This window comes from Panthera onca, chromosome A2 (genome assembly GCF_046562875.1).
Source record: "Panthera onca isolate mPanOnc1 chromosome A2, mPanOnc1 haplotype 2, whole genome shotgun sequence".
NCBI lineage: Eukaryota > Metazoa > Chordata > Mammalia > Carnivora > Felidae > Panthera > Panthera onca.
The window spans coordinates 162796416-162809186 of record NC_138340.1 but is presented as its reverse complement, the minus strand read 5'-3'; the positions used below and the strand labels follow the sequence as shown (position 1 = coordinate 162809186).

The 12771-nt window shown below is 39.1% G+C and overlaps 1 protein-coding gene and 1 pseudogene across 3 annotated transcripts in view; both read right to left on the bottom strand.

The window, feature by feature from the left end:
* LOC144614375 (GTPase IMAP family member 4 pseudogene) overlaps window positions 1–12771 on the bottom strand; it is a 67262-nt pseudogene that overhangs the window by 2582 nt on the left and 51909 nt on the right. The gene's annotated exons all lie outside the window — the stretch shown is intronic.
* On the bottom strand, window positions 6203–12346 carry GIMAP2 (GTPase, IMAP family member 2). Of its 2 annotated transcripts, none has more exons than XM_081795103.1 (3): window positions 12184–12346; window positions 10809–10861; window positions 6203–9971 (listed from the first exon to the last, which is right to left on the bottom strand). In XM_081795103.1, the coding sequence occupies exons 2-3, from the start codon at window positions 10834–10836 to the stop codon at window positions 8992–8994; spliced, it is 1008 nt and encodes a 335-aa protein (XP_081651229.1). In that variant the 5' UTR covers window positions 10837–10861; window positions 12184–12346; the 3' UTR covers window positions 6203–8991. The 2 variants fall into 2 exon arrangements, with proteins under 2 accessions (XP_081651229.1, XP_060481952.1); XM_060625969.3 differs by having other exon boundaries at window positions 10809–10844; window positions 12184–12338.

Below are 12771 nucleotides of genomic sequence, written 5' to 3'. Positions count from 1 at the left end.
TTCCCCTTCTTTTTCTTTTCTTTTCTTTCCCCTTTTCCTCTGTTACATCAAGCTCTTTTCAACAATCAGACCAAAACACACTTAGGACCTAACATCCTTTATGTGATATTTTTGTATTGTTTTTAATTTTTAGTTTTTCTTTTATTAATCCTTTTCTTCCTAAACAAAGGAATTCACCCCCAAAAAAGAACAGGAAACAATGACAGCCAGGGACTTAACACGGATATAAGCAAAATGTCTGAACCAAAATTTAGAATCTTGATCGTATGAATACTAGCTGAAGCTTAAAAAAGCATAGAATCCCTTTCTGTTGAGATAAAAGAATTAAAATTTGTCAGTACTAAATTAAAAATGCTAGAACTGAGATACATCTCAAGTGGTTGCCACGGCGGCAAGGATGGATGAAGCAGAGTAGCAAATCAGCGATGTAGAGGCCAAACTTCTGTTGAATAATGAAGCAGGAAAAAAAAAAAGAGGGAAACGAAGGCAAAAGAGTATGATATAAGATTTAGAGAACTCAGAGACTTATTAAAGAGGAAAAACATCTGAATAATAGGGGCCCCAGTAGATGAGAGAGAAAAATGGGTAGAAAATTTATGTGAACAAATCATTGCAGAAAACTTTCCTAACCTAGGGAAAGACACAGACATCAAAATACAGGAAGCACAGAGAACTCCCATTACATTCAACAAAAATCAAAGATCAACAAGGCTTATCATAATCAAATCACAAAATACACAGACGAGGAAAGAATTATGAAATCAGCAAGGGAAAAAAGTCCTTAACCTACATGGGAAGCCAGATCTGGTTCTCAGCAGACTTATCCACAGAAACTTGGCGGGCCAATAAGGAGTGGCAGGATATATTCGATGTGCTGAATCAGAAAAATATGCAGCCAGGAATTCTTTTTTTTTTTTTTTTTTTTTTTTTTTTTTTTTTTTCAACGTTTTTTATTTATTTTTGGGACAGAGAGAGACAGAGCATGAACGGGGGAGGGGCAGAGAGAGAGGGAGACACAGAATCGGAAACAGGCTCCAGGCTCCGAGCCATCAGCCCAGAGCCTGACGCGGGGCTCGAACTCACGGACCGCGAGATCGTGACCTGGCTGAAGTCGGACGCTTAACCGACTGCGCCACCCAGGCGCCCCCAGGAATTCTTTATCCAGCAAGACTGTCATTCAAAATAGAAGGAGAGATAAAGAGTTTCCCAGACAAATGAAAAATAAAGAAGTTTGCGACTACCAAACCAGCCCTGCAAGAAATTTTAAGTGGGATTATCTGAGGGGAGAAAAGATGAACCAAAACAAAAAAAGACCAAAAGCAACAAAGACTAGAAAGGACCAAAGAACATCCCCAGAAACTCAAACTCTACAGGCAACAAAATGGCAATAAATTCATAAATTTCAGTACTCACTCTAAATGTCAGTGGTCTAAATGTTCCAATCAAAAGACATAGGGTAACAGAATGGATAAGAAAACAAGATCCATCTTTATGCTGTTTGCAAGAGACCTATTTTAGACCTAAAGTAACCTTCAGATAGAAAGTAAGGGGATGGAGAACCATCTATCATGCTAATGGTCTACAAAAGAAAGCCAGAGTAGCCATCCTTATATCAGACAATCTAGATTTCAAAATAAAGACAGCAACAAGAGATGAAGGAGGGCATTATATCGTAATTAAGGGGTCTATCCACGAAGAAGACCTAACGATTGTAAACGTTTGTGCCTCCACCATGAAAGCACCCAAATATAGAAACCAATTAATCACAACCATAAAGAAACTCATTGATAATAATACCATAAGATTAGGGGACTTCAACGCCCCACTTACAGCAATAAACAGATCATCTAAGCAGAAAACCAATGAAACAGTGGCTTTGAATGACACACTGGACCTGTGGACTTAACAGATATATTCAGAACATGTCATCCCAAAGCAGCAGAATACACATTCTTCTCAAGTGCACATGGAACATGCTCCAGAATAGATCACATATGGGACACAAATCAGCCCTCAACAAGTACAAAAAGATCGAGATCATACCGTGCATATTTTCAGACTACGGCACTATGAAACTCGAAATCAACCACAAGGAAAAATTTGGAAAGACAACACATACTTGGAGAGTAAAGAACGTCCTGCTAAAGAATGAATGGCTTAACCAAGAAGTTAAAGAGGAGATTAAACGTACATGGAAGCCAATGAACATAACACCACAGCCCAAAACCTCTGAAACTCAACAAATGTGGTTATAAGAGGGAAGTATATAGCAATCCAGGCCTTCCTAAAGAAGCAAGAAAGGTCTCAGGTACACAACCTAACCTTATACCTTAAACAACTGGAAAGAGAACAGCAAATAAACCCCAAACCAGCAGGAGATGGGAAATAATAAAGAGCAAAGCAGAAATCAATGCTATGAAAAACAAAAACAAAAAACAGTAGAACAGATCAATGAAACCAGAAGCTGGTTCTTTGAAAGAATTAACAAAATTGATAAACCTTTAGCCAGTTTGATCAAAAAGAAAAAGGAAAAAATGCAAATAAATAAAATCAAGAATGAAAAAGGAGAGATCACAACCAACACAGCAGAAATACAAACAATAATAGGCGAATATTAGGAACAATTATATGCCAATAAATTGGGCCATCTGGAAGAAATGGACAAATTCCTAGAAACATATAAACTACCAAGACTGAAATAAGAAGAAATAGAAAATTTGAACAGACCCATAGCCAGTAAAGAAATTGAATTAGTAATCAAAAATCTCCCTACAAACAAGAGTCCAGGGCTGTAGGGCTTTCCAGGGGAATTCTACCAAACATTTAAAGAAGAGTTAACACTTATTCTTTTGAAGCTTTTCTAAAAAATAGAAATGGAAGGAAAGCTTCCAAACTCAAACTCATTATCTTGATTCCCAAACCAGACAAAGATCCCACTAAAACGAGAACTACAGACCAATTTCCCTGGTGAATATGGATGCGAAAATTCCCAACAAGATACTAGCCAACTGGACCCAACAATACTTTAGAATAATTATTCAGTACGATCCATGGGATTTATACCTGGGATGCAGGCCTTGTTCAATATCCACAAACCAATCAATGTGATACATCACATCAATAAAAGAAAGGAAAACAGTCACATGACCCTCTCAATAGATGCAGAGAAAACATTTGACACAATACAGCATCCTTTCTTTATAAGAACCCTCAAGAAAGTAGGGATAGAAGAATCATACCTCAAGATCATAAAAGCCATATACAAAAGACCCACTGCTGATATCATCCTCAATGGTGAAAAACTGAGAGCTTTCTCCCTAAGGTCAGGAGAAGGGCAAGGATGTCCACTATTGCTAGTGTTATTCAACACAGTATTGGAAGCCCTAACCTTAGCAATCAGACAACACAAAGGAATAAAAGGCATCCAAATTGGCAAGGAGGAAATCAAACTTTCACTCTTTGCAGATGATATGATACTCTATATGGAAAACCCAAAAGATTCCTCCAAAGAATTCTTAGGACTTATCTATGAATTCAAAAGTCACGTTTCTCAGGATCCACATAAGAGTGAAACCATATGGTATCTGTCTTTCTCTGTATGGCTTATTTCACTTAGCATCACACTCTCCAGTTCAATCCTGAGAAACGTAACAGAAACCCATGGGGGAGGGAAAGGAAAAAAAAAAAGAGGTTAGAGTGGGAGAGAGCCAAAGCATAAGAGACTGTTAAAAACTGAGAACAAACTGAGGGTTGATGGGGGGTGGGAGGGAGGGTAGGGTGGGTGATGGGTATTGAGGAGGACACCTTTTGGGATGAGCACTGGGTGTTGTATGGAAGCCAATTTGACAGTAAATTTCATATATTAAAAAAATAATAAATAAATAAATAAACATAAAAAAAAGTCACAGGATATAAAATCAATGCACAGAAATCGATTGCATATCTATACACCAGTTATGAAGCAACAGAAAGAGAAATCAAGGAATCGATCCCATTTACAATTGCACCAAAACCCATAAAATACCTAGGAATAAATCTAACCAAAGAGGTGATAAATCTATACACTGAAAATTATAGAAAGCTTATGAAAGAAATTGAAGAAGACACAAAAAATGGAAAAATATTCCATGTTCATGCATTGGAAGAACAAATATTGTTAAAATGTTGATAGTACCTCAACAATCTACATATTCAATGCAATCCCTAACAAAATAACACAAGCATTGTTACAAAGCTGGAACAAACAATCCTAAAATGTGTATGGAAACATAAAAGACCCCGAATAGCCAAAGCAATCTTGAGAAAGAAAAGCAAAGCTGGAGGCATCACAATTCCAGATTTCAAGATGTATTATAAAACTGTAATAATCAAGACAGTATGATACTGGCACAAAACAGACACTTAGATTAATGGAATAGGATAGAGAACCCAGAAATGAACCCACAAACATACGGCCAACCAATATTTTACAAAGTAGGAAAGAATACGCAATGGAATAAGGACAGTCTCCTCAGGAAATGGTGTTGGGGAAACTGGACCACTTTTATACATCATACACAAAAATAAACTCAATACGGATGAAAGACCTAAACATAAGACAGGGAGCCATCAAAATCCTAGAGGAAAAAGCAGGCAAAAACCTCTTTGAACTTGGCCGCAGCAACTTCTTACTCAATGTGTCTCTGGAGGCAGGGAAACAAAAACAAAAATAAACTATTGGGGCCTCATCAAGATAAAAAGCTTCTGCACGGCAAAGGAAACAATCAGCGAAACTAAAAGTCAACTGACAAAATGGGTGAGGATATTTGTAAATGACATATCAGATAAAGGGTTAGGATCCAAAACGTATAAAGAACTTATCAAACTCAACACCCAAAAAAGAAATAATTCACTGAAGAAATGGGAAAAAGACATGAATAGACACTTTTCTAAAGAAGACATCTAAAAAGGGGTGCCTGCATGGCTCAGTTGGTTAAGCGTCCGACTTTGGTTCAGGTCATGATTTCATGGTTCATGAGTTTGAGCCCCGTGTCAGGCTCTGTCCTGACAGTTCAGAACCAGGAGCCCTCTTCAGATTCTGTGTCTGCCTCTCTGTCTTTGCTCCTCCCCTGCTCACACTCTCTCTCGCTCTCTCTCTGAAATAAATATACGTTAAAAATTGTTTAAAAGAAGACATCCAGATGGATAACAAATGGAAAAATGCTCCACATTACTCATTATCAGTGAAATGCAAACCAAAACCACAATGAAATACCACCAGTCACAATGGCTAAAATTAATAACTCAGGCAACAGATGTTGGTGAGGATGAGGAGAAAGAGGATCCCTTTTGCACTGCTGGTGGGAATGCGAGCTGGTGCAGCCACTTGGAAAACAGTATGGAGGTTCCTCAAAAAATTAAAAGTAGAACTACCCTATGACCTAGCAATTGCACTACTAGGTATTTATCCAAGGGATAAATTTCAGACACATGCACCCTAATATTCATAGCAGCACTATCGACAATAGACAAAGTATGGAAAGAGTCCAAATGTCCATCCACCAACAGATGAATGGGTAAAGAAGATGTATATATACACAATGGAGTGCTGCTCAGTGATCAAAAAGAATGAAATCTTGCCATTTGCAGCAACATGGTTGGAATTAGAGGGTATTATGCTAAGTCAAATTAGTCAACCAGAGAAAGACAAATATCATATGACTTCACTCATATGTGGAATTTAAGATATAAAACAGATGAACATAAGGGAAGGGAAGCAAAAAATAATATAAAAACAGGGAGAGGGACAAAACCTAAGAGACTCTTAAATATGGAGAACAAACAGAGGGTTTCTGGAGGGGTTGTGGATGGGGGTATGGGCTAAATGGGTAAAGGGCATTAAGGAAGACACTTGTTGGGATGAGCACTGGGTGTTATATATAGGAGATGAGTCACTGGATTCTATTCCTGAAATAATTATTGTACTATATGCTAACTAAGGAATGAAAATTTTAAAAAGAAGTAATAATTTTCAAAAAAAAAAAAGGAAATAGTCACTCAGATTGAGATAGATTTGGTTTCACTGTAGAATGTGCATACACTTTGCATCTACTGTTTTCATTATTGGAATTTTAGCCAAAGTTCCATTATGAATTTAACATCCTACTGTATTATAACCTTCTGTGAGCAAATATTTAAACAAAGAGACACACACACCTCCCAATAAAAAGTAAATACAGGTTTAATCTGAAAAAAATGTCTTTAACTGCAGCGATTCTTTCCTGTGTAAGTACATTCAATTATTGTCACCTTTGCATTCAGGTTAATGCTGTAGATGAGGCAAAGCCAAAGGTTCTACTCCTGAGAAGCACTAGGGAGATGAGAGTCCCACGTGAAATACCCTGAGAGGGGCACCTGAGGGGTTCAGTCAAGTAAGTGTCCATCTTCAGCTCAGGTGATGATCGCACAGTTCATGAGTATGAGCCCTGCATGGGCTCTGTGCTGAGGGCTTGGAGCCTGGAGCTTGCTTCAGATTCTGTGTCTCCCTCTCTCCCTGCCCCTCCCCAACTCATGCTCTGTCTCTGTCTCTCTCTCTCTCTCTCTCTCTCAAAACTAAAATAAACATTAAAAAATATTGAAATACCTTGAGAGCAGTGATGCCCATTTGTCCCCCATGGCAGAATGCAGGTAGAAAGTCCTTGATAGATATTACACATGGTGGTTCATACAATAGGAGAATGACATGTGCGACACATTCACTTCTCTCCAGCTTTAAGAGTTTATATCTATGTATCCATTCATTAACATTCATTGATTGTTTTACTTCAGGGTAGATTTTATACCATAATACTACAATGAGAATCTAAGAGCACCTGGCTGGCTCAGTCAGTTGAGTGACTGACTTTTGATTTCAGCTCAGGTCATGATCACACCATTGGTGGGCTGGAGACCCACATCGGGCTCTACACTGACAGCTTGGAGCCTGCTTGGGATTCTCTCCCTCCCTCTCTTTCTGCCCCTCCCCTGCTTGTGCTCACTCTCCTTTCCTCTGTTTCAAAGTAAATAAATAAACAAAACAACAACAAAAGAGTACGCTGAGAATTTAGAGGTAAGTAAAACAAAGTCCCTTTGGAGACTGGCTTCACTCACTCAGCATAAAAACTTTGAGAATCATCCATGTGGTGTGTGTCCATAGCTTGTCCTCTTTCATTGCTGACTAGGATTCCATCTTATGGATGCACCACAGTTTATCACTTCTTTTTTATTTAGTCTTATGCCCATAATTGACTGCTCTTATCTCATTGCATTGGCTAAAACGTCTATCATGATGTTGAATAGTAAAGGATGGACATGGCTTGCTTTGTTCCTAAATATATCTTCAGTGATTCCCAGTTAAGTAAGGGAGATACTGGATTACAGTAGTTTGTATTTGTATACACAAATTTGTATTTGTGTGTGTATAAATATTTTAAACAAGTATTCTCCACTTTTTATAAAAGTTTTTAAAATTTATTTTGAGAAAGAGAGAGAGAGAGGGAGAGCGAGCATGTGTGAGCAGGGGAGTGGCAGAGAGAGGAAGAGAGAATCCCAAGCAGGCTCCACACTGTCCCAAAGAGTCAGATGCGCTGCTCAATCCCAAGAACTGTGAGATTATGACCTGAGCCGAAATTGAGTCAGACATGTAACCAACTGACCCACCCAGGTGCCCCTGTCTACTCTTTTCTTGAGTGAATAGCTATTATATTATTTATCATGAATAGCTGTTAAATTTTGTCAAAGGCTTTCACAAATCATCTATGGAAATAACCTTATGATTATTTTTCCTTAAGTCTATTGATAAGGTGAATGACATTAATAGATTTTCCAATAACAAATCAATTTTTCATTTATGTTTAAGAATGTGGTGGAGTCTATTTGCTAGTATTTTATTTGGTATTTTTGTTTTGATACTCATGACAGATATTGGTTTATAGTATCATCTTTTTGTATGGTCTTTATCAAGCTTAGGTATCAATGCTATACTTCTTTTGAAAAAGCAGTTAGGGAAATTTCCCTTCATTTCCAATGTTCTGCAACAATTTAAAGAGCACTGGGACTATCTGAATGTTGAAGGTTCAGAAGAACTCCCATGCAAAACCATCTGGCCTTGGTACTTACTTTGTGGTATGGTCCCTGAATGGCTTTCTCAATCTCGTCCATGTAAATTGGTCTATTTCACCTTCATCTGTCTAGTGGAAATGGTTTTGCTAATCTGTATTTCCCCAGGAAAGTTATCCCCTTCATCCAGATCTTGACATTTATTTGCAAAGAAGTCTTAAATTTTAAAAATTTCTTCTGATTTAGTTGTCACTACCTCTTATCATATTGAAAATTTTATTTGTGTCCCTTTCCCCTTTTCTTATCCAAAAAGATAATGAGTAGTTTAATTTTTTTCAACAAACCAGAGTTTTAATTTATTAATTAGGCCCTGTATGTTTTATTCACCACCACATTAATTTTTGTTTTTATCTTTATTATTTCCATACTTTCTTTTAGTTTACTTCCTTTTCATGGGTATTGTTTGGTGTGAGAATTGAATTTATTAATTTTCATTCTTTTATTCTTATTGGAGAAGTTTTGGGTGTGCTTCATTTTCCTTCCCTCATTTCTTTGTTTTTTGAAAATGTTTATTTATTTATTTTAAAGTGTACTTATTCATATTGAGAAAGTAGAGAGAGTATGAGTGGGAGAGGGGCAGAGAGAGAGTGAGACTCAGAATCTGAACAGGCTCCAGGCTCTGATCTGTCAGCACAGAGCCCAACGTGGGGCTTGAATCTATGAAGTGTGAGATCATGACCTGAGCTGAAGTCAGACACTTAATCCACTGAGCCACCCAGGTACCCCAAGCAATGTCAAGATTTAAACACTTTACAGAATCTCAAACATTTACTGATGTCAGGCACTGCATTTTACAGGGGAAGCACTTGGATTCACCCCATATATGGCAGTGAGTAAATAACTGCTGACCTGTAACTATACACTACGAGTTATGCATTCCAGCCCAGTGATCTTTCTCAAAATTGTCATCAATATTCCAGCTATAATGAACAGCAATCTACAGAACAAACTGCACATTCTAACGAGAAAGCAGTAAAACAAGTTGCACACTCTGTACAATGGACACAATAACAGAACAAGGAATTTGGCGAACAAATGAATACAAAATAAAATAAAGACGAATGTTTTGATTAGGCCTTGTTTTAGGCCATTTGCTTCAGCTGAGTAACGTCTCTGAATTTGCACGTACTTCACAAAATCTCTTTTGAAATCCTTGAACCTTTCCTCTGACCACACAGGTCCACATTCTGACGCTGTTACTAGGCTGTAGAGCCCATTGGTGTAGGGGTCACCCCTTTTCTCCAACACCAGGTCCTCAATCACATCCATTAGCTCCCTCACTTGGCCATCCCGCTCACTCCCTGTAGCACAGTTGTTAAAGGCACACACTCTGCCCCCACATGCTGCCACCACCTTGCACAGGGCTTTATTATCTGTGTCGCGGATGTAATCTGTCACGGATTCTCCCTCCAGGTCTTCCTTGTGGGTGAAGAGGACAATTGTGTGTCTCATGGCATCTTCTCCAAAGATCTCCTTCACCCTCTGCACAGCCTGCTGGTCCTGGTCAGTGAATCGGCCCAGCTGGGCCACCAGGAGCAGCACATGGGGTCCTGGTGCAGAGAGTAAGTAGCATCTCCACACCTCTTTGTACAAGGAATCAGAATGGTCCTTCCCAGAAAACATATCCGGTGTGTCAATAATGACCATCTCCCTCCCTCCCCAGCTTCCCTGATGTTTACTGCAAGTCTTAGTGATGGACTGGGCACTCAGCCGCGATTCAAATGCTTGCATCCTGAGGATGCTGTTCCCTGTAGCACTTTTGCCGGTTCCTGTTTTGCCCACCAGCATGATTCTCAGCTCTGATCCTCTGGCACGTTGGCTCTTCATACATGGTTCTGTAGAGCAAGTTTACAGTGTCATGAATATACTGCTTATGCCAATGGAATATTTTTAACAATGGGAGATATTCCCACCTTATGGGCAAAGAGAATCTTCCAATATATTGTATTGATAAAACAGAAGCTAACTCCATTATCAAATAAAACAAACAATGATTTTTAAAACATCTCAGTTTCTTTAGGAATGCCACGTTGGATCTTAGAAAAACATACTCAGGGGACGAGACAGATTTAGAAACATATGGGGCGCCTGGGTGGCTCAGTTGGTTAAGTGTCCGACTTCAGCTCAAGTCGTGATCTTGCAGTCTGTGAGTTCAAGCCCGGCATCGGACTTTGTGCTGACAACTCAGAGCCTGGAGCCTGCTTCGGATTCTGTGTCTCCTTCAGTCTTTGCCCCCGCCCACTGCACCCCTGCTCACGCTCTGTCTTTCTCTCAAAAATGAATAAATGTTAAAAAAAAGAAAAGAAACATATCTTGTCATGCAAGGCTTGCCCAAATCACCTAGTTCTGGCTGTCTAAAGTACACATTTTCTGAAGATCAGAGATGTGTAGTCAAGACTGTGAGTTCCATCTCACAGTCAGTTAAGTAACTTGACTCCGTTCCAAGGTCAGAGATGGTTCCTCTGACTTCTCTGGGCTGGGGTGTGTTCTTGACCACTAGTGAAATGGCTGGACCAGGGAAATACTGGAATGAGCAGCATAAAATTTTTCTCTCTAATGAAGAAGCATCTGATAGCTTATGCTTTGCTTAGAGAGGGTAGAATGATTTTTATATAAAATAGGCAGAAAATATGGTAAAATAATCACACACACACAAGAATTCACATTCTTACCAGAATGACTGCATTCCTGTTGATCCATTGCTGTTCCTGAGGGACAGAGAGGCCAGAGACCAATAATATATATATTATATATATAAATATTATTATAAATATATATTATATATGTTTATAAATATTATATATACAATGTATATGTGTATAATATATGTTATATTATACATTTATATTTATACATTTATATACTTACATTTATATTTACGTTTTTAGTTTATTAGTTCTGCATCATGAAAGACTCTTGTATTCCAAGAGCACTGTCATACCCATGGCTCGTTTGTTTACTCATAGCTGATGGGGGAGATAATTAATCTGTCTTACAGAGAAATAGAGTCCCTTGCCCAAAGTCACCCAGTGAGTTGAAAAGTGGGTTTAGTTTGTAAGACCTACCTGCTCCTGGTCTCCACATCTACCTCTTCTCTACTTCCTCCATCCTCCCAAGACCTCCTGCCCCTCCTGCTCTCTTTGGCCTCACCCTTTCCCTCTCTCATCTTCCTCTCTAAATCTGCCTTCCCCAGATGTGAGGTTCAGTCTTTTCTTTCCTTCTCTCCTTTCCCCACCTTGCTCCCTTCTTCCCTACCTCTCCTCTCTCTCCAACCCCACCACTCTGCCTTGCAGTCCTTGCAAGAGACTCCATGAATCAAGTATACTATCTTTGAATCCAGAAATACATTTCATTCAATCCATCAATTACTTGCATTTTCTTCTTTCCTCAACAGCATGAAGAAGCCCTGGGGTCTATCCCTTTTCCTATACATTGCTTTGTTTCATCAGATAGTTTTTCTCTTTTGCTTAAAGAGATCTTTTTCTCACAGCATATACCAAAGTGACAAGGCACAGAAAACTCATGAGCACATGGGAATGTCCAAATTCTTTTCACTGACTTTATGTTAAGGAAGCTCTGTTTGCCAGTAACATGTAAACTAAACTATACGATGTTTACAGTTCCTGTAAACTGACCAAACTTCAGGCAAAGCAGTCACTCTAAATTGTTTCCCTTAAAATCAGGAAAATTGTTCTTAAAAAATTTTTTTTTCAAGCATAGCCTGGGAAGTAGAAATCAACACTGAGGAGCTTTTCGTGAATGTGAGCTTATCTGATTTACTGTAAAAAAAAAAACCACAACCAAACAACAAACAACAAAAACAAAAAAACAAAAACCCAGATGACTCCTTGTTAAAACCTGTGACTTGCCAGCTCAGCTCAAAGAGAAGAAAATAAAACAAAAGCGCAGTCTATCTTCTTCCTCTTCTCAATCTCCAGAGACTCCCTGCTGCAAAAGAGCCCCACCATGCGCCTGTGTCTGACATTCTCATTTATGCCGAATGCACACAATAAACAGTTAAAATAGGAAATTTTAATCAGTAGTTACTTGCTATCAGGTGGACCGTGTTTTCTTGCCAGTAGTGGAACACCAGTGTTCGAATGATTTCAGCTGGACAGGAAAGTAAGGCAGGACTGCCTGCGGCAGATTTGATCCCTTCTCTGCAGGGCTGTGTCCTCACTGTTTCAAGTTTGCCCAAGTGCAAAGCCCCGCCCCTTGCGGAAGTTAAGCCTCTTTCTCACTGGTGGCAGCGACTGTTCTAAAGGCAAGTGTGGACTGGGGAGTACAAGAGCATGGAAGGGGCACCTCTAATGGGGTGCTGTGCAGAGACGGAAGTTTGCAGGAAGAGGAACCTGAGAGAAGCCCACTTCCTGAGTCAGACTGGAAGTTAGCAGTCATTAACTCTTAGAGCATTTTGAAATAACCCACTCTTGGCTTTCCTGGCACCCTGGCTTTTCATTTCTGTCCAGGTCTGTAATTTCAGGGGACGCACTTCTGGGGATCAAAGATCTAGTCGTGTCTACAGTAATAATTCGAGTGTGGACATTCAGGAAGAACAAACCAAAGAGTTAAAGTTGAAATTGTTCAAATGCTCTTTCTTCTTATTTATGTGGCAGCCATCACAGCAGGGGAGAG